Raw genomic sequence first — 26702 nt, 5'->3', positions numbered from 1 at the left:
GATTAGAATGAAGGCACTGAAGGAGTGGTATGGATTCACTATTCATTTTCATATACAATATCACTTACCCCAGTGTCGCAACATCATATTCGTACCCTGTGCAATGACGTAAAAGTACAAACATATGTATGAGCTAATGCAGAAATTAATAATTTCTGGAGTAATCAGAACTCCAGAGAAAATACAGAAAATAGAGCTCGTAACATTCTTTTAATCAACAGAATTTTATAACTGTGCCACTAAGTTCCATAATTTCTGGTGACGCCAATGCTTGTAAACTAATCATTCATATGTTTAAGAATAATAAAATATTGTCATTTTGTTTTTAGGACGAGACATTTTCTTGATATTATGCAATGGAGATTCTGAAGGTATTAGCATACCAAAAACACTCTTTGATTTTTGGTAGATTACAATCAAGTTCATTATAAAATTCACCTCGAGCATTGAGAGCCAAAATATAATTTTACGACACATCTGGGAGGTGTAATTTACCATAAAAAAGGGGAATCAAAATTCCACAATGGCCACTCAAGATAAAGTACATGCATTTTTCTTTGCATTTCAGAACTTCCAGATGGAGGTCTACAAAGTGCAGCTACTTCTCATGATAAATGTGCTCTTCAAAGATGTGGCACCAGAGTCCACACAAAATATCAACATATGTGAGTCACCAATAAGACTCCCAAGAGAAGAGTCTCATTGTAAATAAAAAAGATTTATAAAACTTCTTCTGTACCCCTTCATTTCATCGTCTGGTCATGGTCGAGAAAAAATATGCAAATTGATTTGCACTTGTGAAGAATAGGACATAAGATGTGATTCATAAAAAATCGATCAGATCTATTTCACATTGATAATTCCTTAAATAATATCTCTTTACACTACCTTTCACAACTTCTTCAGATATTTGGTATGTTTTGACAGAAATATGTATTAAGAGTCTTATAGTAGGCTCGGAGAGTGTACTCATGACATTGTATTCAGAGAGAAAATAGAGAGGAAGTTATCGGTTAAAATATCAACTATGGCCCAACAACGTAGTATCAACAAGTAACAACAAAGGCCCAACTCCAACAACTTTGGGCATTAGTTGATATTTTAACCGATGGGCCAACATCTGCATCTATCGGTGTGAGCTAATATTAATGATTTTTTTTAATATTATGAAATTTTTGGAGAAACACAGCTTTGGAAGATTCCTTTTACCAACAAAATCCAAATTAGAAACATTCCAAGTAGCAACTGGGGTAAGTTCTCCGTGATCGTCCCATTTACGTCACTGAGATGAGGGCTTACTGTCAATACTATGGCCCTTTAATACGGTAGCCTTATGGATATAATTTAAATAATTAATTTGTATAATAAAAATTAATTATATATAAGTAATTTTAATTTCATAAAAACACTCTCTGTTTAATTTCTATGATTTTTAGACTACAATTGTTAATTATTCACTTTGGAAATCCATTACTTGAAATCAACTTTATAAACCTTTTCCCGTAAATTTTGAAATTATAAAAACTTACTGTGCGTTAAAAAAAACATGGATAATGGAGGAAAATACGGAAGAAAGAAGAAAAACGGAGTTGATTTCAGTTCAAGTGACTCATTGTCTTATTATTAATCATACAGCTTGTATTAAAATACTACTATAAGCTGAGTCACATATTTTAATTTTCACCATGACGCACAACGATCACGCTTCAAAGTGCTTTATTACTATTTATGACAACAGTATTCGTCGGGAACTCTGCGGAGAACGGTATAGCTGAGAGGGCCCTGGACGTTGCCTTGAACTACGCCCGCAGGAACAGAGGCCTTGGAGGCGGCGCCAGAGTTGACTCCGTCCGCCGAGTTGTGAATGCTGGATCGAAAATTAGCGCCAATGATCTGCTAGAAGAACGTAAGTTGCGGTTTCCTCCGTAATGTGCCCTAGTGAACTCGCGTATATTCGTGCAAAAAAGAGGGGTAGTGAAAGTAGCGTCATTGACCTACTCGTCAACAGCTTGAAATATTTACTCATACATACGAGAACTTCTGTTATTGTTAAAAAAAAACGATGGTAAACAAATTAAGAGACTTAAATTTTTATTCGTTTTCAGAAAGAATGTCTTAGACGGGAAAAAAATTCACTTTGAACGATCTATTTTGAGTATTCATTAACATCGACCATGGTGCCAATACTGTTCAATCATTATCAAAGTACAATTTTTTATTTTTATGTACCTTGATGGTGATATAACTATCTCGAAAATAGTCGTTGATAATTAATACTCAGTGTGGAACGCACAAAGTGAATTTTAATTCCTTCCATCGTGTTACCACTAATTTAAGCCGGAAATCTAATACAACGTAGTAGAAATGAGTACTATATAACAGAATCAACAGTTTTTGTTCATTTATTATATGATATATATATTAGCCTATGACCTAAATTCAATTCACGCATTTAATAACTGTCTATCCTCACTTTGGCTACAAGGCAGCATTCGCTTAAATAATTACGCGAAGTTCTTAAATGATAGTTTGAATTTAAAAGACACCCCATTGGCGTCATGCATTATAATCCTTTGTTCGTATTTCTTTTTCATCTAGTCTGCAAAGCATACAACGATTCTTTGCTTGAAGACAAACCACCCCATGTAGTCGTCGACACCACGATAGCGGGAACAGCATCTGAAACTGTGAAATACTTCACATCTGCACTGGGGTTACCAACTGTGAGCACGTCATATGGCCAACAAGGTGATATAAGGTAAATGCATTTTTAAATATAAATAAGATGCCTTAATTGGCGTAAATATATCTCTTTTTTACACTCGTACTATCCCTAAGTAAGTACGCATATTTTTGATAAGCTTCTATTCTTTTATCGATCGCCAAAGTGTTAAATGTGAGCGGTATGAAACCCAAAAATGGGAAGTTACCATAGAACAGACATAGAAGATGTGTCTTATCAGTTTAAATAAAAATTACGAATTTCATATGAAAAACCTACAAATTATCGAGAAACGGAATTGCATCAATTCCAGTTGTATGATAAGGTTCTTAAAATTAGAGTCAAAGTTAAAATTAAATATAATCATACAGTAAAACTGCAGCTGGAGTTGGATAAAAGTTTTTAAGCTTCCGTGTAAAATCTCCATTAGTTCTCTGCAATTTATCTTGACATAATTCAGTATCTCATTAAGAACCTGATACGAAATTCATAAGTAGTGTAAACATTATACTAAGAATAGGGTCCTTGACCATAGGAAAAATCGTGAGAATACTTTGAAGAGTTTAAATCTGGCTCTTAACACTAACTGTCGTTTAATTCCAACCAAAGAAAAATATTAGTTAACTTATATGATAAGGTTAATCAGCTATCTTGTCTTTCTTCCAGACAGTGGCAGAACCTTAGTTCGGAGAAGCTGAAATACTTGCTGCAGATAATGCCCCCTGGAGACCTCATCCCTGAAGTAGTGAGAAGCCTCGTTCAAGTGCAGAATATATCGAACGCAGCCGTCTTGTATGATGACAGCGTGGGTAGGTCTATTATCAATAATTCATACTCACCATTTAGCTCATTTAAACTAAGCCTGTAGCTATGCAATCCGGTGACATTTCGTCCTTCCAGTTCAAAATGCACAGTTTCAAGGCGTGAATTGCATGAACGTATGAACCTGAGCACGAATTCAATGCATCACAATTGTCATTGCTCTAATACAAACATGAATGCACACACTATTGAAGAAAACACGAAGCTTGAAGATGCGCAATTTCATGCTCCATAGAAAATGGCGCACTACAGATTGCATTGGCATTAAACCTCGGATGTCTGCCCGATAATTTATTTGGATATAAAATAACCAAGCAAATACTTTCTTTGCAATAATTAATTATTAGACCAGGTTAAAAGATGGATGTTCATTTCATTAACTGAATGTAATAAAGCCGACTTTCTCTTGAGAGATATCGTAGAATTGCATATGAAATTATGCACAAAAATATCGTCAACTAGACAGTGCAATATCTTTCTATATCATTTATCATTGAGTGTCCAAAAAGCAGTGGCGAATCCAGGTATAAATATTGACTTTTCCCGTAATCAAGAAAGTCACAGGAAAGGCGGTCCCAGGCGTAAAGTGATCCGCCCTTAATACATACTGCCCAGCACGATATAAATGAATAAGCCACCTTTACGGGAAACATCTCCAGTGTTAATTGGGGGTGCCTGCAGTAATATATAACAGCATCTATAATCTATCTAATATTCTCGGATTTGGAAGACTTTCGTCCTTCATCTACTAATGAAACTTCGTCTCAAAGTGGTAAATTATGTATTTGACTCTTGGCTGTAGAGGACAGGGGCGCAGCTAGGAATTAAGGCTGGGGGGGGGGGGGGGTTAGGTGCAACTAATACCGGGGTGTGTGGGAGTATGGAATACACACCAGTATAAGCGTTAGGAGGGAGATAACAACTTGATACACCACTGCCTAAAAGTAAAATAATAAGCATACATAAGATTTAAAAAATGCTATAAATACGCACCTGCAAAGTTTTCATCCCAGAAACTATAAAGATGAAAGTTATACTTATTATATTATACTTAAAAAATATACTTATTCTCCCTACCTGCATATTCTTCAGTTTTCTGCTTGTTTAAGGTATACTGCATACCAGAGCCATTCAAATAAAATAAGAATAGAGTTTAAAAAAAAGCATAAAAGCGACAAATGGAAAAGCACCAACCTGGTAAGCAACCAACTGAATGCCTATCGTGTTTAAGGAATCTCTCAACCGATGAGCCCAAAAAGGCCGGGACTACTAATAGCCACGATGATAACTTTACGGAGTCACCCGCAAAATACAGATTGGGCGAAAATCCCAGAGGGTATAAAAATCATTCGCCTTGACCGGGATTCGAACCCGGATCTCCCGATTACCGGTCCAGTGCTTTTATGTCCGATGTCTGTAAAAGTCCTCAAATTTCCACAGAAAAGAACGATGTTTGGGTAGCTGGCTAAAGCCCGTCAACGCACGATATTCTCGAGTAGTCTGTGAAAAATATAATACGACATGACTTGCAATTCCAATGAGAAATGCTAACCTCATGGATCATTGTTTATTCCCTCAGTTATGGGCCATAAATACAAGTCCTTGCTACAAAATGTGCCGACACGACACGTTATGTCACCAGTCGGGGGAGTTGCAAAGACAGCGCAGTCTATCCGCGAGCAGTTGACTCGTCTCCGTGACCTGGATATAACTAACTTCTTCGTGATTGGACGACTGGACACCGCCAAAGCTGTTCTCGATGCTGCAAACACCAATAAGCTCTTTGGACGCAAGTTCGCTTGGCATGTAATAACGAAGGTACGTTATGAAGATAACCTAGCACTAGCTAGCATTAGCCGGCCCTGGCACCCAGTCTTGAGCGGGGAAATAACACACTTCAAATTTGACGCTTTTATTAAATGTTTTTCCTATATAAATTTGGTGCTTTCGATCTATTTTTCCTGAATCTGTTTTTTTTTTAATTAATACAGACAACCAGGAAAATATTGTAGCACAAGCTTCAGCGAAACGTCACGTCATCGCATTTCCAAGCATGCGGAGAATAGCCTGAGAAACCTTAATCTGACAACAGCGTACTCCAATCTCACACTATTACTCAACTCTTCGATTTTCACAGTCTTTTCCAAAACCCGGATATTTTTATATTTCAAATGGAATTCACTTGTACAAGGAAAACCCAAAATCAAACAATATTTAGGATCTAACTCTAAAATCTTGCGAAATTTCTCATGAACTCATAACATTGGAACAATGCAGAAATAACATTATGTTCATTCCATGGAAAACCTAGGTTTCTATAATCCATTAATTGTAATATTAGTCGGTATTATAATGCTTACGAGATAATATTTATTTTTTTACTAAAAAAAACTCTCTCAAATGCGGCAGTGGTAAATGGAGAGGGAAAATAACGCAGAGAAGTTGTGCTCCCTTTCATTTAGTGAATGTTGATTGATCAAAAGATCATACTCTGACAAAGAGGTGTACTTTATCCCCTGATAAAGCAATTACATTGATAACTCCCATACTTAAGGATTTTATCAAATAATCGGGCCAGATAACTTATTTCTTGTTGACTGCAATCGATATATTGATTAATTTCAGTGAGTAAGTATAATAAAATACGGATAAGGTGCACATCTTAGGGAGAAGAACATGTAATTTAACTTTTTTCTTTTTACGCACATAATTTAGAGGAAAAGATACGGGCATAAATTTAGTAGATTTAGCGCATACGACGAAGGAGATTATGGCTTACTCATTCATTCCATGGCAACTTAGGTTTCGGTAACCATTTCATCATAATATCAATTGGTATAATGGTGCTTACAAGGTAATATTTCTTTTTTTTTAGGAAAAAGGCGCTCTCAAATGCGGATGCTCGAACGCAACGGTGCTCTTGGTAAAACCAGAGCCAGATCAAGGGAGCAGGGTGAGACTCGCAGATCTCAAGACAACGTACAGCCTCACGGCAGAGCCAGAACTGGATGCTGCATTTTATTTTGACCTCATCCTAAGGACCATTGTAGCAGTGAAGTAATAAAATATACTACCCCATGCGAATCATTAGTGGAATAAAATTCATAATGGCTGAGTTTATAGTCTTGTCAAGGCAATTTTGCTAGGCTCAGAGGGACTGCTGACAGTGGCGGATCCAGGTCACGGACAAGGATGGGGCTCGGTGGAGTCCTGGGGAATAACCTCCCAGCAGTGGTGGGGGTCCGAACAAAATTACCATTCTATCTAGTGTAAATTGGATGTCCTAAGGGGGGATATAGCCCCCTGTAGCCCCTATCTGGATCCTCCACTGACTACTGACGATATTAGTGATTAGAGTTCCCGTTACATTTACATTTCAAAGTTGACATTTTCACGTTAAATTAAAAATTCGAAATAATTTAATACGAAGAACCATAAAAAATATTGAGGGGCCATAGCGGCGGTCTTGTCTCGGGAAAGTTTATAAATAGTGAGTTTTTAAGTTTTTCAAGCATTTTAGAAGAGTCATATCATCAAAATTAGAATCCTGAAAACTCGACTCTCGATAACTGGACACTCCGGGGAAAATCGGCAAGCCTGACACATTTTTCCTCACCCCCATAACGAATTTTTGAGGGGGCTCGGGCCCCTTCAAGCCCCATGGAGTCGGCGCCACTGTATCTGCAGCAAATATGTATATTTCTCTAGCATTTTGGGTTTTCTTAGGATAAGGGAGGAAAAAGAAACATAATTTTGAATAATATAATCCGAGAATGTATTACGATAAATAAAATGCACTAAAGAATGCAGAGAAAATTTTCATATTTATTTGAAGCCCGCGGTGTTTAAACGCAATAGTGATTTCCATAGCTTCGACATTTCACCACTACAAAGGGTTAATAATGAAACGGAAACAAGAATCAATGTATCCAAAGCTAGTTAAGAAAATATGGGAATAATATTAAGGAAATATCTTACGAGAGTGAATATTTTCAGCTCAATGCTACAAGATGTCGAATGGAGAACCGCAGTCCCATATGTCACATGTGATGACTACGAAGAAACGGAACCTCCGGTGAGAACTGACCTTAATCTCTGGAAGTACATGGAAGAGGTAACTAGAAAAAATACAATTACTTATAGATACACTAGCTCTCAAAGAAGAATACAGAATAATGATTCAAACTGAGAGGTATATAGAGAGTTTAGTGGTCAAACGCAGCGACCGTTATATGAGAATAAACTCGCTAACTAACGATTTGCCATAAAATATGGTGTTTTTTTAACAAATACTGCAAATCTGAAGTTAGACTAACAATTCTAAACGCTTGAAAATTTCATCATAAATTTAATTAATTAATAGTCTTTGTTTTGAAATTAGAAAAGGAATAATAGAGAAAATTTTACCTTGAAAAAGTAACTTTATTGCCTTGGAAAGGAGACTATAAATTCATTTTTATGTTCCTTTACCATTTTACAGGCAGACATCACCCCATCCTACGCTCCCATATCCATTGAAGGCAACGGACAATCCCTAATGGAATTTTCCATGAAGCTGGAAAAAGTTTCCATAGTCAATAGCATGGCAGTGAGCGCAGAGAGCGTCGGTTCCTGGAAGGCTGGAATAAATAGCCCAATCTATGTAAAGAACGCTAAAAGTCTATCAAAATTCACCTCCGTCAAGGTGTACCGCATAGTCACAGTGGTGGTAAGCATAAAATTATAAAATACTACGAGAAGTCATGAAACTACACTATTTTTTAAACATCGAGTACTTTTATGATGAACCAAAAAATTTGAAATAATGAAATATGACTGAGACTAAATACTTCATTTCCCTGGTTATCCTGATTTAAATCAAACCTTATAAAGCATAACGAACAAATACAAATTCATTTATTTCTTTTTTCCTTGCATTTATCTTCTTACACTGGCTAATATCAACGTATCTTAGCGGTTATTCTAGCCCAATGACCCCATAAAGATAATATGATTACTTGACAATGTAATATTAAATTTAATACTATCACCGTAGATATGCAATCCTTTGATTCTTGACGTGGAGGAAATGCGATATATCCATGATATAATATAAAACAACAGATGGCAATTTCGGCACTTTAATATACTACTCCACTAGCGACCATGGTTTCGAAAATCTATGTCATTTTCATTCCATGTCATTTTTTCCTTGAAAATGGAATAGACTGTCGAAAACATGGTCGCTAGTGGAGTAATACATTAAAGTGTGGAAATGACTATCTGTTGTTTAAATTTTAGAACCGTAGAGTTAAATTTTAAATTATAACCGTAGAGTAAAAATTATATGCTAATTACTCATTAACCAGTTAACCATCAGCGAAACTCTCTCGTAAGCCTTGATCCAGCCTCCAATATAATTTAATTGCCTCTTCACGTCTCGGCTTTTCATGGTCAATCGCGGAGACTCCAAGAAGCATTTAAGAGACTAGTCCATCGGCGCTGAAGAATCACACTGAGGTGGATGGATGTAAGTGGGGATCCATTAATTACGGGAGGCGTTTATGGAGGGAAGGGGGTCAAGCCGATTCTCGCCTAATATCACGAGGGAAAGAAAGGGGGTTCCGGCAAGGGTCACGTGCGGAGGAAGTTCGCCATGTAACTTTGCACCCGTCCGCGTGACTGCGTACAAAGTCACGCGGTCGGTCGGTCGCGTACGGTCACTTGCTCTTGCTGTGCTTTGAAGTGTGACGTAATTTTTTTCCAAAAGAAATAGTGTAAAATGTAATTATTAGTAATATTAAATGCTGGTATTAAATAATATTAAATAAATATAATTAAACAAATTGTTTTTTTAAATAAATCCAACGCAATGAACCATATACTAACGTACTAACGTATTTCTCTGAAAATATGCATTTTGAACAATCTTACGTGAGATTAGAGGCAGAGGGAAGGGAGTCGAGCCAAATTTCACAATATCTCATGAAGAGGGTTTGGGGGTAAAAACCGCCAAAATCACGTCACGTAATTAATGGTAGCCAAAATTTTCCTTCGCTCATCTCCTAAGCGTGCAACGGAAGATGAGCGTATTTTCGTGGGCTATTCGGCATTCATTTGGAAGCATACCGGAAACCTAACTCCCAAGCCTCGAAAGCATTGCAACGTAACCCACTGCTAGTATATTTAGTATAATGCCCTTTTGATATAAAATGGATGATTGAGAACACAGATAGTTGTTCCAAGCTCAAAATGGGGAAATTCTAACGCATCAGCAAATTATAGCTTACTAGCAATTTATTGGATGATTAACCTTAAAAACCCATTAAATGTTTTATCGAAATCAATTAGGGTATTATCAGTCTCTCAGAATACATTTAAGCTAAGCCACTATTATTTTCGAATGCATTTAATAATGCTTGACGATTGACTTATCAAGGAACGTAAAATTGACGATAAAGTTTATATCCTCAACCGATATTTCATTGAAATCATTCGGGGAATTCTAATTCTCTCTGATAACCCTTATGCTTCGCCTATGTCATTTTATAACACAGGGCTCAGCTGTTGACTGATTAACGACTCGGAAATTACAGAACGCTATTTTTTTAACAACTTTTTTCGGGAGGACTATTTGCCGCAGGCCCATTGCCATAAATTTTCTTTGGGCTTGGATGGTATTCGGAACGCATGAATGAAGCTATACATTACGTTTGCATGATACTGAAATTAAAATTCATAATTGGTTTCCAGTGAAACAGACGAAGACATAATGACTTGGCCTCCACAGACGTTTGTTTGCGTAATCCACCTGATTTTTCGATAAATATTAAACTTTTCGAGGTCTTGCTGCTGTATTTATTACTATCCCAATTTTAGCAGATTTTACACCTGAGATACTATATTATCAGTCCACAGCTATAAGGAATTGAGAGAAAGTCAGAGGCTAAGAGGTAAGTGCCCCTTAGCTAGAGTTCATTTCAAGTATCTTTGCGACTGAGAGGAGGGCCCAAGTTTCTCGGAGGGTGAGGGCGGAGGGCACGTGACTTCCTAGAAACCAACCAAAATGCGATGGGCGGAGCCTGATTTCTGGGAAATTCAGTCGCTATCAGTTGTACGCGGTGTACGCTTCATGAGTTAGTTAGCTGTGTTGCCAAGTAAGAAGAGGGCTTTTGACAGTCTTTCGTTTCCATTTCCTGACAAAGTCTTTTGAGTAAACATGGCAACGCCCACCCTTCTCTCACCATCCCACATCCCTAGTGCCGCACGTCCCATCTCCTGCCGCGACGTCGCTCGAAACATTCCGGGCTTGCACGATTGGGCCAGTTGCAAGTGAGAAAAGGATCATAGCTGTCTCCCATGGGGACGTATCGCGGGCAATCACCAAAAGGTGAAAACATTACGGCGGGTAGGCTGTAACGTTGGCTAATTCGCAAATTTTTCCCGCAGCAACACCCGTTCGTGATGCTGAACGAAGACGCGGAGAAACCGGCGGAGGAGCAAAAGAGCAAGAAGGAGGGCGAGGAGGGGAAGCCCGCTGCGGCACAGCGCAAGTACAAGGGTTACTGCATCGACATGATCGAGGAGATAAGAGCCATTGTCGGCTTCGAGTACGAGATATACGAGGCCCCGGACAAAAAATTTGGCTACATGGACGAGAAAGGCCAATGGAATGGAATGGTCAAGGAACTTGTCGAGAAGGTAAACATTTGAAGACGATATGTTATCTTGTATACATGGCCTAATCTCACCTTTTTCATGGCGATGTTCGAGTATAGCGAGAAAACGCATCACTCCCATGTGCCCAAAAATTTTCGGACGCTGGGCAGCGAAGTACGCTCGTTCACTAAGTTTCTATTATCGTCGGTAAGATATCGGCGTGATATAGTTTAAAAACTTAAGAGACCCGCACTTTTACGTCGTCTGAACCGTCGCGTCAGGACTTTAGAACATTTTTCATGGTTGCAGGCTCCACCCACAGCTCAGAATTTTTTAAAAAGTTTAATCCATCTCACCAAATTGGATTAATAAGTCTTCTAGAATATCGTAAGTATTAATAAAATATCTCTCAGTAAAACTCACCATTTTGAACCATTAACCTTAAAAATTTTCGGTGGGAGCCCCCCCCCCCACTTACACCTCGTACACCCCTACAACGCCCCCTAGCTTTAATTCCCCGGTGCGCCCCTGATTAGCCTATTATGATCAGGGATTCAGGAATCAAATGAATCTGAATTTGGATTTCTGAATCCCTGAGGATGATGGGTGCGTTGGACATGGTAACGCCGGAAGGAGATATGGAAGACCCTACCCAGTGTGAGACCCGAGAAACCTTCACTGCCATTGCTCGCCGAAAAAAATCAGGCATTACTTCTTTTGCAGATAAGTTGCGTTTCCACATCGCGGGTTCCTGCCAAGCGGCTTGACCGCGTCACGGCTGCTCCTCCCTTTCTCGCTACGGACTCACGTGGTTCGAAGTTGTCCACACTTTTGCGAGCGATTCGTTACCTCAATTAGCGGGTCTCCCTGGACGAGTTAATGAACCAATATTCTTATGGCGTCACCAAAGCATGAAATGAAGCGGAAACTTTCGCGTTTTTGTTTTAAAAGTGAAATTAAATGGCTAAATGAGAAAGATTTTGAAGAGTAAACTTCTACAAGCGCACCGCGAAGGTATGCTGCAGGGGATGAAACGGATTCTAGGCGTCACGCTCTCTTTCTTCCGTCACACTTGACAGACATGCATTACGCTCAATTACTCACTCACATGCACGCACTCCCTCTAGGAGTAACCACACGGCCGCTGGTTCGCCACGGAAGCAAATCTTTTCCTTATCAAAGCACGTGTAGCTATGCGTTTTGCCCGAGTTATCGATACTAATTGTAAGTGTATTGGCTATTTAAGAATCATTGAAGAATGAAAAAAAATGTAAGAATAAATTGTGAAAAGAATTTTTTTCTAATTTCTGCATAAGAAACGTCTCATGATATTTGCATTAATATTTTGAATACTTTGCAAATTTGTGTGAATAATTATTTTAGCAAGCAAAATAATTTCCATAATATATTTTACATTTGTCAGAATATCGTCATATTAGTTCACACTTCTCCCAAGTGGTCTTAACCGCACCCAGTTATTTTTCGCCTTGACTTACTTTTTCAGCGGAATGTGGAAATCTTTCAATGAATCGCTATTTTTGGTCTAAAAAAAACGACCATCTTCGGTATGATTTACGTATGGAAAATAAATGACTGAAAATTCTCCGAAGGTGCCATCTGACACATTGATGAACAGCATAATTGATACTAGGATTTTACGGCTCTCGTGGGATGAAGCCGTGATTAATTGTAAGGAGGAAAAACACGCATGGAACAGCGGTGTAGGCAAGATAGATTGAATACTTATACAAATAAATGTCCTATCAAGGGCTCTCTTTGTCTAATTATGAATTGACTGGGAATTAAAATAGATGATTATCTATTACGAATCCCCAAATAATTGCATGCAAGGAAGAGTGAGGAAAGTGCACAATCGGTGAACTGTGTTTTACGAATAATGTCGCGAATGAAAAGAGGACTTCGTTGACTTCCACTGGTTTATTTCCTCGGTACGACATTTTTCGCCCCATAGAGGTCATTATCTAGTACATATGGCTCAAAACATGTCGTACTGATGAAACACACCAGTGCAAGTCAACGTAGTCTTATTTTTATTTTCGAATATGAACTTCCACATAGTTCAGCCTGATACCATTGAACGAATAATGTCACTCTCATCACGGCCCAGAGTCGATAGAAGTTCATGCCAGTACCAACAAAATATATTGTTACCATTGATGTTTAGTTTTAGGGTTCCATCACTTAGCAATTAGCATCCATGTTACCCCCAAAAAAACTGGTTAGTGTTGCTAATATAATTTCCAAGAAAGAAATAAAAGTGACCAAAGAGGAAGAGTTCAAAAAGTTGATTTCTCAAAGAGGAATGTTGGTTTTCTGATGAAAAAAATCTCCATAATTCTGCTATTTTTTTCTAATCACACCGTGGGCTGTAAATGAAAACATGGACATGGGTTGGGTATTGGGCGAAAGCCCACCCTATTTAATCCACTATTAATTGTTCCTCAAAACGATTTACAGAGGGCCGACATCGCACTGTCGTCGATGGCAGTGATGGCCGAGCGAGAGAACGTGGTGGACTTCACGGTGCCCTACTACGACCAGGTGGGCATCACCATCTTGATGAAAAAACCGCAGACGGAGACGTCTCTCTTCAAGTTCCTCACCGTGCTCGAGAAGGACGTTTGGTTGTGCATTCTGGCGGCCTACTTCTTCACCAGCTTCCTCATGTGGGTGTTCGACAGGTGGAGTCCATACAGCTATCAGAACAACAAGGAGAAATACAAGGACGACGAGGAGAAGAGAGAGTTCGATTTGAAGGAGTGCCTCTGGTTCTGCATGACGTCGCTCACCCCACAGGTCAGATTGATGTGCACGGGAAATGAATTGGCATTTAAGCCACGGCGAAAAATGAAACCTACATGTACGCACGTTGACGAGGAGATTCTACCGTTTCGCTGTGGGTTAACAGGTATTCGACGGCATGAATACATGCATGTAAATATGTATACTGATTTGATGCACCGTCGATAAAATTTTATTGTTTCACGAGCGTCTACCGATTCGATCGATAGATTTTTCTTCCTCATATGAAAATCTACTAGGATTGGTAGAATATTAATTGCGTATGCTTGGTTTCGCTTATAGTAGGGCCCGCCCGCCTTTGTGACGGTGCGGGATTCCTCGTCCCCTCCCTTCCTTTCCTATCCTTCCCCTGGAGGTGTCGTCGGGCTCTCATCGCGGCGAAGCCTCCCTTCCTTTTTCCTTCCTCTGTCCTCCCCCTCTCGAGAGGCACGGGCGTATAAGTCTCGGACTTGGTTCCCGGTCCTCGAGAGCGTATCCTTTGCGGGGCCCGCCCTGGGACCCCCGAATCCATTCTTTCATGAGCGGTTCAAGCTCAGAGAGTCAACGAAACACATTTCAACAATGGAAGATTTCAGGTAAGTAACACAGGTAAAACTTGTTTTATATTCAGGGTATATATTTTAATCGAGTATTTTCTCAAAAACAAGAAAAGTATTTGAAAAGGGGAGTTGAGTAACTGCTGAGGGAGGAGTACTAGGATTCGTTTACATCATGAACAGGCTACTTAAGGTTTTTGAAATGCACATCAACATTTAACGATTGATGCGATACATGAATTTTGAAGTTTTTATGCATAATCAAACTCAGGGGAGAGAAAACAAACCACTTCTTCGACAATAAGACATTGGATTTGAAGAAATTATTTAAATTTACTAGAATAGATACATTCCCAATGTCAATATACATCTCTTCGTAATCGGAGTTCTGAGGACGCGAATTTAATGAAATCGAAGAAAAGTCACCGAGAACCTCAAAATTTAAAAATACCGAATGATGATTTTATATCTACTCTTATGTTACTTATGACAGTCCTGATAACTACACAAACATACAGATTTAATGAGTTTATAGAGATGCTACATAGTAACCTTAACCCCTCTTCATTATAATGAACCATTTTTACAGACTGTACCTACATATATCAATTTATATTCAATTTATCGTCGAATTTCGGATGGAAGCACATATAGCAGCATATAAAAGTACTGATTTCGATACGACTCTTTTAGTTATATTTTAGGAAGATAGACTGACAGCCTAGTGAACAATATCGGGAAAAGTATATAAATATTCAAAGTTTACCCGGCTTATGATGTTGATAAATTGCTGCGGGGTTAGCAGCCGGATCATGCTCTCCATTATTTCCGATGTTCCGACGGTCGGGCCCAGTGGCGCAGCGAGGAGGGGGTTTTGGGGGATAAACCCCCCCAGAGCTCAGAATTTTTAAAAATTTAATCAATTTTACTTTATTGGAATAATATTACTTACAGAATAGTGTAAATATTAATAAAATATCCCTCCAAAAGCCGTAAAACTCACCAGTTTGAACCATTTATCTTTAAAGTTTTCTGAAGGAGTGCCCCCGCACCTACCGCTTACCCTGGCGGGTATTCCACACCCCCAGACACCCAAGTATTATTTGTGCCTAAAACCCCCCAAGCCTAAATTCCTAGCTGCGCCCCTGACCGGGTCCATCGCCCTCAGGGCTGGATACATCTCTGGATCATCCAGCTGGACCAGAGATGGATTAGGATTGGATCAGGGTTAGATCAAACTGCCTTAGAGAGGACGGACGACTCGATCATCATGAATTCTGCTACAATATAGAGCCAGACACGAATGCAAACCCGACACCAATTTAATGACACGTAGGAATGTAGTTTCGAGAGGATTCAGTGTCGGCGCTGCGGTGCTACCGTTTTCGAAGTTCGTGGCGCAAAGTTCTCGGGAAAATCTGAGTGACACGAGTATTGAGGTAACTAACGTGACACTTTCGTCTCTTCCCATGACTTCAGGGCGGAGGGGAAGCTCCAAAGAACCTTTCGGGTCGCCTCGTGGCGGCCACGTGGTGGCTCTTCGGCTTCATCATCATCGCGTCCTACACGGCTAATCTGGCCGCCTTCCTCACCGTCTCCCGCCTCGACACTCCCATCGAGTCCCTCGACGACCTGGCCAAACAGTACAAGATACAGTACGCCCCCGTCAACGGATCCGCGGCCATGACGTACTTCAAAAGGATGGCGGACATCGAGGACAGGTTTTATGAGTAAGTCTGCGACCAAGAAACGACATCCATGAGCCCTGTCCCTTGAGACATTGGAGTACCCTCATGAACATTACTTTGTGTGGAATGGAGTTGTAAACTTCAACATTTTGTCTGCGTTTTTCAAGCAGTAACTAGTCCAACATCACCTAAATTCAGTGATCATTTCTCTGTTTTTTCCTCTTAGTGTCATCGTAACTAATCTTTTGGGCTATGTCGCCGCGTCATATTTTGGGTGACCCCAATTTTTTCCCAACTAATACCAAAGAAAATTATATTCATATCTGAGTGTATCTTCTTCAGTAGATGAAGGGGAAGTGGGGTGCGAGAGGAGGTGTGGTTTGGTGAAGTTTTCTGCATTAGCGTTTGCCACGTACGACTGAATTTGAGACTGATGTCCCAATCGAATTTAATGTTGACTTCTCCTGGATTTCTATGGCTTCCCTCACGAGTCTCGCTTCAACATCTTTACCTCGGCCACAATTTTTGTGTTTCCTAGGTCGATTATATGGTCGAGCACAGCGTACTCGGCTACCGTGGACTTGGTCGTACACCCAAGTCGGATATATTTTGAACGCTCATCAATCTGCATTTCTGTTTCCAACGATCTGCCAGTTTCAAATAAAAAAATAACATTCCAATTGATTCTCCTTCCCCTCCATTACATTCGAAGAAGCAATTAAAATAGGCTGCAATGGAATAATTTTCAATAATGGTACACCCCTCTTCCTTCTCACTCAAAGTACTGCAGAATATTAACATGGAGTAAAAAGTTCTTTAATTCGACTTAAGGATATAATATTTGAACAGTAACGGATTGAGGTGGGACTGGTCCCCCAATAATTCCTGGAAAAATCTGGAGAAATAGAAAAGATGGTAATCATAAATACGGCTCAACAATACTAAAATATAATTGGTGAATACCTTTAAGACACCTGCCTATAAGCAGTCGCATGATTGCTGAGAGACATTGCCTACCACTAAGCCGCCATGGAAAGTAGTGAACCTCACCCCCAAAACAACCGCCTTAACCCATTATAACCCAATGCTGCTTCTAAGTAGCATCAAAAATGTAAACATGTTCAGCTCTATTCATGGGCGTACCCAGCGAGGGGCAGCAAAAGCAAATAAGCAAAAATCTCAACTGTCTTTGAGGAAAATAATATTTTTTTTCTAGCAAATAATTATAAAAACCAATAAAGAGCTATCACAGCTTCCTTAAAATGTTGATTTCATTCACCTTTTCCATGCTTAAATCTTACCTACAACTTGAACAGCCGTGGCTTGCCCCCCCCCCCCCTAGTTTTGATCCTGGGTACGCCCTTGGCTCTATTCAGGGAAGATTTAAACTACGCGTTCTTTTGTGCTCTAAAGTTTAATGGCGAAATATGTAGCTGCCACAATAATTATAATTGATTAGAAAATGCTCACATTTTTAAAATTGAGAAATCTTGAAATCTAAGTTCTCCCAAAAGAAGCTCTTGGTTAGAAAGGACTAATCTGTCCCTGTGATTGAAGAACCGAATAAAATAAGCTGCCAAAGAAAAATTCTCAATTAGAGCATGTAAAACCATTCTTTCTCTGTTTATTCCAGAATTTGGAAAGAGATGAGCCTGAACGACAGCCTAAGTGATGTGGAGAGGGCCAAGTTGGCGGTGTGGGACTACCCAGTGAGCGACAAGTACACGAAAATGTGGCAAGCGATGGAAGAGGCGACCCTGCCGAGTAGCACAGTCGAAGCGGTGTCCAGAGTGAGGGCATCCAAGTCGTCAAACGAAGGATTCGCGTTCTTAGGTAACCACGCAATGTCCTGGTTTATCCAACGATTTAATCGATGGGTTTTTCTCTTTAATAGGAAAATCCTCCGAAATATTTGGCACATTAAAGGCTAATGCTAGGTTTCGCTAGTCAGTGGGGCCTTTCCGCTGCTATAGCGGTAAGGTGTTTACCCTGTCCCTTCCCTTACAACCCTATCCCTACCCCAGTGGCGTCGACGGACTCCTATCGCGGCGGCGCCTCTTTCCTTGTTTCTTCCCTTCCAAACCCCTCCCCGGGAGCGCGGGCGTATACAACTCTGTAAGTCTGTGACTTGGTATCCGGCCCCGGTGTGTTGTATCCTTCAGAGGACCCACATAGGAGTCCTGGTGAAAGCTTACGCCGCGGCGTTGGGCGATAGACGACTTTGAGACTGGAAAAGTCAATACCATACTGATGGGGTGCCGAGAAAAGGATGGATGCCTCAGTATTTATATACAAGGGGGTACAAGACAGGCGTACCAATTGGAAATTTTGAAATCAACAAAAAAACTTTTAAAAAATATATATTTTTAAAAAGAAAACAAAAATGCAAAAATGAGACAAAACACTGCCAATTAATATAAGGAACAGATAAAAGCATGCAAAAAATACAAAGGGTTGAAATGGCAGAATTAATGTTAAAAAACTATTTTGTTCTGTTGAACTGTTTTTTTATATTTTTCAATTAGTTTCGTAGATTTAGGCTTCATATCAATAAGATTTAATATTCTATCCCTCACAAACAACACTCTTTTCAATTTCAGGCAAAAGTAACTTTTAAAATGCATTAAATAAACTGACAGTGGTAGCACAAAGCAACTGGGACAGTGTTACATGAGCCTTTGGCGCGTCAAGACGTCTTTGGGTAGGCGTACCAAAAAGTCCGCAGTACCGAAAGCATACGTCGAAATTAAAACCCCTACTTCCATTTTATTACTCTGGGAAATGGCAAAATTTATCACATAAAATATTTTTAAATAGATGTTCTTAAAATTAAAAGCCTGATACATCTCCGCCTTCATGATTATTAACGTCAATGGAAATAGAATTTCCAAAATGAAAAAGACAGCGTGGAAATAAACGCTGTTGTCGTAGTCAGTCAATCTTACTATCACATGATCTCGGATTTCACCATTCCAATATTGGTTACGTGCGCAGTAGCCAAAAATAGCCCTTGTATATGTTTACTGTGTGCTTTCAATGAATTGGAATGCCCCAGTTACTCACCTCCATGTTTTTTAAAGGGAGCATTTGCACTGTTGTCCCTTCCTTAGCATAGTTGAAGTAAGGACGGCGGGGAATGGCAAGCAATAGGGTTAAATCTCCACTAGCAGTCGATTAGATCGACGCGACTCGGATTTCCATTTCTTCTCTAATTCGTAATGTTGGTCACTCTGTCTCTTATAGCCTCACTTTTCACCTTCGTCATTTTTCCCTACTCCTCCATTCAGAGCATCAAAAGGGCGTAAAGTATCGCGAGGCTAAATTGCAAATGAAATGTGACTAATGATGGAAAAAAGGATAGGATTACCATCCCTGAAGCCATTGGAGAAAATCATTTTTTCCATCATTTTGAAAACCATCATTTCTCCGCCATCATTGGAGAGATCAGTGGATAAAATGGAAAAAAAAATTGGAAAAATTATCACGTGATTCAGGCTTAGTATGTATATGCAGGTAATAACAAAGATGTGGGGACAAAATTTCTGTTGCTCTTGAAAATTCAAGAGGGATTCAAGTTAACCCTTCATAATTTTTTTTAAATCTCAAATATTCATAATACTACCTTCACTGAAAGAGAGCCCAAAAACTTCTAAACTTATAAGAGATGTTTATTTGTATTTTAGCTTTTAAGTAGCTGTAGATCAACCTATTAATGTCGTTGATGAATGAATAATGGTCAATATTAACTTTTTACAGGGGATGCAACAGACATTCGCTACCTCACAATGACAAACTGTGACCTTCTAATGGTAGGAGAAGAATTTTCGAGGAAACCATACGCCATTGCTGTACAGCAGGGATCTCCACTCAAAGACCAGTTCAATAGCGCGTGAGTCGTATACCTTCACAAGTGTTCGTGCGAATGTGACGGAAATTTTAGCAGTCCTAATTTCGCAAACCGAATTAACTAAAAACTAATGAGAGGAGTAAATGCGTTATACTCAGTAAGTTGCCCTGATATCAGAGAATAGGGGCAACTATTTTGATTATTCATCAAATTTTTACAATGCACGGCAACATAGAGGTCTGAAAAGGTGACAATAAAGTTCTAAATTAAAATAATTCCTTTCGATTTCTTTGTAGGATTCTGCAGCTTCTAAACAAGAGAAAACTTGAAAAATTAAAAGAAGTCTGGTGGAACCAGAACCCTGAGAGAAAAGTCTGTGAAAAACAAGATGAACAATCGGAGGGGATTAGTGTACAAAATATTGGTACGTACATACATCATTCAAATCTTCTATATGAATGAATGCTCAAACCAAAGGCCATTGTTTGATCTTGAATATCCCAAAAAACCCACAGATCAATTTAAAAAATATTTAGTGAAGTGTATTACTCCGTTTTCTAAAAAAATATCAGAAAGGCAAATGCATGTAAGCACCTTAAAAATGATTCACAACCAATTCTTAACATCGTAATAATTCTATGAGCAGCACCACCGTTGAATGGCGTTAAAATAGTAAAAAAATATAGCACCCTTAATATACGGGAGCGACGACACGTAGCATTAGGTACTTCAAAAATTAATACAAATTGCAAACACAATTGTCATTCCTAAGTACTCACGAAGAAAAATCGGGAACGACGACCAAACACCATTACATGACTCCCCCTGACTTTGTTTTCGCGTTGTCTAAGAGAATTTATTGTTGTCCACCATTATTTCACTCTCATTGTTTCCTCCCGTCAACAATGAGAATTGTTACAATGTAGTAGTGGTGAGTTAAAATATTTGCCTCGGAAAATGTGGGACGATCGATACGGGATTTTTAAATTCATAAACCTGCGACTGACGGATAAAAAAAACACCGAATAACCTCTTGTTCCTCTATAACTTGGATCCATTAACTACGGTGTCCATTACGGTGGGGTTTCCATTAAATACGTGAGGTGATTTCAGCGATTTTTGGATATCCTCCCCCCTTAGTGACATGCCGTGAGATTTGGCACGACCCCCTCAATCTAAAGGCCGTTTTACATAGTACATGGAATTGCGCAATCTGACGTGCGTGCGAAGGCGCAATCAAAATTGCGTCGTGTAAAGCGGTGAATTGCTAGAACACGTGCGAGAATACGTGGATGCGAGACGGCAAAATAGCCCCTGTTCTAATTTCGTTCATGCATTCGCGTAATTCCGCGCCATTATAGAAATTAATGCAGCTCTAACCTGCGCCATTCCGTGCCCGAAGTAAAGCGGCCTTAATCTCACGTGAGATTGTTCAAAATGCGCATTTTCAGTTTAAATACGTTAATCTATGCTTCATTGCATTGCATGTTGGATTTGTTTAAAGAATGTATTTAATTATTATTATTTGAGATTAGTTAATACTAGTATTTAAGATTGATCACATTTTACACTTAAGTCTAGCGAAAAAAACTACGTGATACTTGCCAGGATCCCCCCTCTCTCCCACGTGAGATTGGGTGAGAATCGGCTTGACCCCCATCCCTCCTAAACGCCTCACGCAATTCATGGATGCCCCCTTGCAGGTGGCGTGTTCATCGTGATCTTCGTGGGGATCGGTCTGGCTTGCGTGACGCTGGCTTTCGAGTACTGGTGGTACAGGCACAAGAGGAGCGACGACGAGGACCAGGGGGGGCTGGAGATGCCCGATGTGGACGCGGAAAAGCAGAGGAGGAAAGAGCGGAGGCGCAAACGCAAGAGGTCGACGGGCGAGGGACGAAGCAGGAGCCGCGTGGCGCCCGAGATCCTCTTCCGCCAGCCCGGAGAGTACGGCGCCGCCGAAGTCACGGCCCCCAGCTTCAGGTCTCTATTCAGCCTCCCTCCACCCTCGTAAGGGACCGGGTTACTATTCCCGGAATGGCAAGTGAAACGAAACGATAGTGTTTCGTTTCGACTCGGACCGAAACGAAAATAGTAGGCCTCGGTTTAGTTTCGTTCCCGCACGAAATTAAAATCACTATTAACGAGTTCAGTTTCGACCAGGAAATGTACTTTACTCCCAGGAACGAAACTTAATTAATCGGAGCAGGGGAGCAGCTAGGAATTAAGGCTAGGGGGGGTTTTAGGTGCAACTAATACGTTGGTGTCTGGGGATATGGCATACCCTCCAGGGTAATCGGGAGGTGCGGGGGCCCTCACAGAGAAAAATTAGGTAGGATAAATAGTGAGTTTTACGACTTTCTGTGGGATTTTTTATAAATCCTTACAAAACTCTTCTTCTTCTTCCTTCCAGGGTTAGGCTACTAAGCCTGTTCCGGCTCCACATCACCATCTTTTCCTTGGTCTTCCTATACTTCTCTTGCCAAATGGTTGATATTCCATTGCTTGCTTTGGAATTCTTTCATTTGGCATTCGAAGTAAATGTTCTTTCCATCTATGTTTGTAGTCTTTTAATTTGTCAGTGACTGCTTGGACACCCAGTTCATCTCTTATTTGAGTGTTTCTTATTTTATCCAATATTGTGCAGCCTTTTACTGATCTTAAAAATTTCATTTCTGACGATTCTATCTGCCTTAATTCCTTCTTTTTTGGTACCCAACATTCTGATCCGTAGAGTACAGTAGGTACTGCCACAAAACTCTATTAGTAATATTAATGAAGTTAAGTAAAATGGGTTTGACTTTAAAAAATTTCTGAGCTCTGGGGAGGGGGGTTTATCCCCCAAAATACCCCCCTCGCTGCGCCACTGAATCGGAGCTCCGCGGCTCTTTGTTAAGTTTCGACCCCAGATGTTTAGTGGAGGGGGATAAGAGGGAATAGTTTCGACCCATTACGTTAGACATGCGAGTAGAGAGGTAGAAACATCGAGCTTAAAAATCGAATGGCCAGTGTGCGTTCCCCGTTACCCTGTTAGTGGAAAAAAAATGAGTGCCCCCATGCATCTAATTGCGGTAGGCCGAACCTCTACTTCATTCAACCATACTTCGTACTCGAAACTAAACGATTAGAAGGTTAAGCAAGTGGTTCCTCCGGTGCGAAATATTATCTGTGTTTCCTTTCGTCCCAGAGTTTTAGTTAAGTTTCGACCCAAAGTAGTTTCAACTACGATTTCGTTACGTCCGATCCGAATTTAGCTCCCCGGGTTTAAATCAATTTCGTTTCCTTTCTGCATTTCGCTCCCGGGAACGAAACTATTGAAATTTTACTGGTTTTGATATTCGTTTCGTTTCACTTGCCATCCCTGATTACTGCATTACTTCCTCCATTTTTTGGCAAAAAACATGGTGCTTTTCCTTCACATGTGTAGCCTTGAGATATAGTGAGAGCTTATCGAGGAAGTGAAACGACTAGTAAATTTACTAACCCATTAAAGACCGAACTAACTTATCCAATTGATTTTTATTATTTTTTGCACATACTATTTACCTACTTTACAACTAATTAAGAGATATCATGAAAGAAAACCCGAACAAAAATTTTAAAATGTGTTTTCAATAATGTCCCCAAATGAGAAAACGCCACAAAATCTATCTACAAAAAATATAAGTTTTACATTGTAATATTAATTGATCTTTTGAATAAATGAGCATTTGTTACTGGAGAGCGAGTCTAGGGAAAAATATCCAATAAACCGCATACTCACTACAGGGGTGATGAGGATAACCAATTTTGAGAAGGTATAATTAACAACCAATGTATACACAAGTCATGCTGCACGCGACACGACACGAGAGTATTAAAAAGTGGGCTGTATATTTTTATATGCACCGGCCGTCCCACATCATCCAAAATCACCACTTACTTGAGTGTCGGGCTCCCGTCGATGGCTTCCTCAGGCATCCTTCCAACTTGACGACACATTCAAAACTCCCACGTTCACGGCCAACAACCACGAAAACAATAACTTAAACAATTAAACTCTCGCCCACTCGGGCGCACAACAAACAACAAAGCATGCGAGTGTCGATTAAAGCATAGGACTCCCTTTAGCGCGAACACATGCAATTCACTTTTTAAAAATACTTCCATACTTCATTTGCATAACAAAAGCTATAAAAGTAATCACAAAGTTATACGAAATATAATTTTCATGAATTTTTTAAACCTGTTCCCAAATAGAAACATTGGACTGAAAGCGGTCAATGTCCTTCTCCAAATAAATCATTTAGAATGGGATAAAAATTATGGTTGAGGTCCTATTGATGCAATTAACGGTATTCAAGAATTTTATAACTCGACTGAAAACCCTTAAATAAGCATTAAGTTAACAGAGAATTAATTTACAATTGAGTTATACTAAATAATAAAACGGTGGATCGGGTTGGTATGGTAGCTTGGTGAGACCCGAGTTATAAATCTGGCGGAGACCGAGAATTTTCGTAGGTAACCCGATACCTGCTTGATTTTTGTGTGGAGGACACTTCAAGCACAACACTCCGTCCGTCGGATGGGACATTAGGGCGTGGTCCTCTTGGCGACTTTCGTTAAGAGCAGGCTAATGTCGATACCGCACAATGGTCCCACATCCTAAAAAAAGGTGCAAAAACATGAAAAAGAGTTTATATTTTCACGATGCGTAGTAGTTTCATGTTTTTAAGGTATCTAATTACACATTTAAGCTCAATAGGAAAATAAGAAGGCAGACACATTTTTTTCAAAATCAAATGATCTAGTATAAAATGATGGTGCTATATTTTTGAAGAAAAGCATTATAATGTGCGACGGTAGGAATTTTAAACGTGTGTATCACAATTGTGAAAATCGAGAAAAATTGTCATTTGTGCTTCTGTTCAAATTCTAATTCCACAGAAAATTTCAGAGGGAAAATTTCTTCAAAGAAGAATACAGAGAAATTTCCACCGGAAAGAGGATTCTTTAGCACGTCTACTGAAATTTGATTAATTTATCAAAACATTTCTGCATATTCAATAATTTCTGCAGTACATCCAAGTTACCTCTAAAAGCGAATTGTATCACGAATGCCTTAGAATAAATAGGATGCTAAAAAAGAATCTTAACTGTCTAAGAATTAGTACCCGGCATCAGTGGTGGATCCAGGATAGGGACAAGGGGGGGTTAAGTAGAGGGTAACCTTCCAGCAGTAGTGGGGGTCCGAAAAAAATGTCCGTTCTATCTAGTGTGAATTGGATACCCGAGGGGGGTATACCCCCTTAAACCCCCCCCCCCCCCATAGGTCCACCACTGCCCGGCATCACAACAGAAAAGGTATTTTTGAAATTATTCTGATTTCTCTGAATTATTTTCATGTAACATATCGATACAATATAATTTATGTATTCTTCTTTCACATTTGAAAAACTAAATCATCATGTTGTGAGTTGCAAATACAATTGCAACTAAACTAAATAAATATGTATCCCTGAATTATACTCTTCGAGGTCAAAACTTCATATTTTCAGACAAGGTGTAAAGAGTGATGTGGCTTTTCATTCGCTATTTCAAAGAGTGATGTTTTGTGGTTGTCCAACGATGGATTATAATTCTTATCGTTTCCCCATGTTCCAGATTCAACTCACGATTGGGAGACACCTTGGGAAAATCCACAATGGAAGTCAATCGTTGGTGAAAAGAAGATTCGATGTCTAAATTTAATTATCAGTTACACACGATTTCATAATATTTATGCTGTTGCAAAACATCAATAGAAATATACCATACTTGAAATACTTCCAAGCATCAATTCGTTTTCAGGAAAAGTTCGAATCACCAGGCAGCTAGAAGAAAGATCCGAATTCCATGTTGAGGCCCTCACGGGGAATTGATAGAGATGTCACTGAAATCCTCAAGTAGTATTTTTTCTGCAGTTGTAATAATTTAAAACACAGCCAAGAATCGATAAATACTCTACATGAAATTATATAGAAAGGATAATTATCCTCACTATACTCAAACGATGCCATTACTAAGTTCATTTAAAGCCATGTAAACCAAGCTAATTGAGGAATACGTACCTGTTTTTTGCACTTGAGTTACATCTGTATTTTAGGTTAGACCACATTAAAAATCCATGATTATGTACAAACGTTGTTTTTTTTTAATATTCCCCATTCTTAAATCAATTTCTTTCCTTAAATTATATCATGAACTAGAGGATCCTCATAAACATCCCAAGCAGGAGCTTTATCAAAATACTGCGATCACTATTTCTGAAAAATTGATACAAAGGTCATGAAAAGTTTACTCAAGTAAAATCTCCAGATGTAAAAAACTACATCAATGAAAAAATTACAAATATAGAACCACTAATTGAGCAGTAAAGAACTTCCCATGATATAAAAATGGTAAGGCAATACTTATCATTACAGCTAAAGGTCAGTCCTAGTGCAACCTTCAATGGTAATGAAATGTGATCTCCTTTCTACTCTCCTCGAAATAAATATGACTGATCTCCTTTCTGCATCCTGTTGAGCAACCCGCTTCAACTCAACAGGTTGGCCTTTTCGAAGTTGGCCTTTCCAAATGTTAAATGGGTAATAGAGATATCGTCT

General features: G+C 39.4%; 1 protein-coding gene across 1 annotated transcript; it reads left to right on the top strand.

The window, feature by feature from the left end:
- Positions 1-523: 523 nt before the first annotated feature.
- On the top strand, positions 524-26216 carry LOC124155185 (ionotropic receptor 25a). The gene is made up of 17 exons (XM_046528902.1): positions 524-665; positions 1739-1906; positions 2599-2758; positions 3389-3531; positions 5124-5362; positions 6420-6601; positions 7541-7658; positions 8025-8252; positions 10973-10984; positions 11030-11224; positions 13661-13999; positions 16021-16271; positions 17863-18062; positions 19986-20118; positions 20373-20500; positions 21780-22056; positions 25720-26216. Exons 1-17 carry the CDS (start codon positions 524-526, stop codon positions 25778-25780), a joined length of 2976 nt encoding a protein of 991 aa, XP_046384858.1. The 3' UTR covers positions 25781-26216.
- The last annotated feature ends 486 nt before the right edge of the window (positions 26217-26702 follow it).

This window comes from Ischnura elegans, chromosome 3, assembly GCF_921293095.1.
Source record: "Ischnura elegans chromosome 3, ioIscEleg1.1, whole genome shotgun sequence".
In the NCBI taxonomy this organism is placed as follows: domain Eukaryota; kingdom Metazoa; phylum Arthropoda; class Insecta; order Odonata; family Coenagrionidae; genus Ischnura; species Ischnura elegans.
Note: the sequence above shows the minus strand (reverse complement) of the source record. Positions and strands in the feature narration are given on the sequence as shown.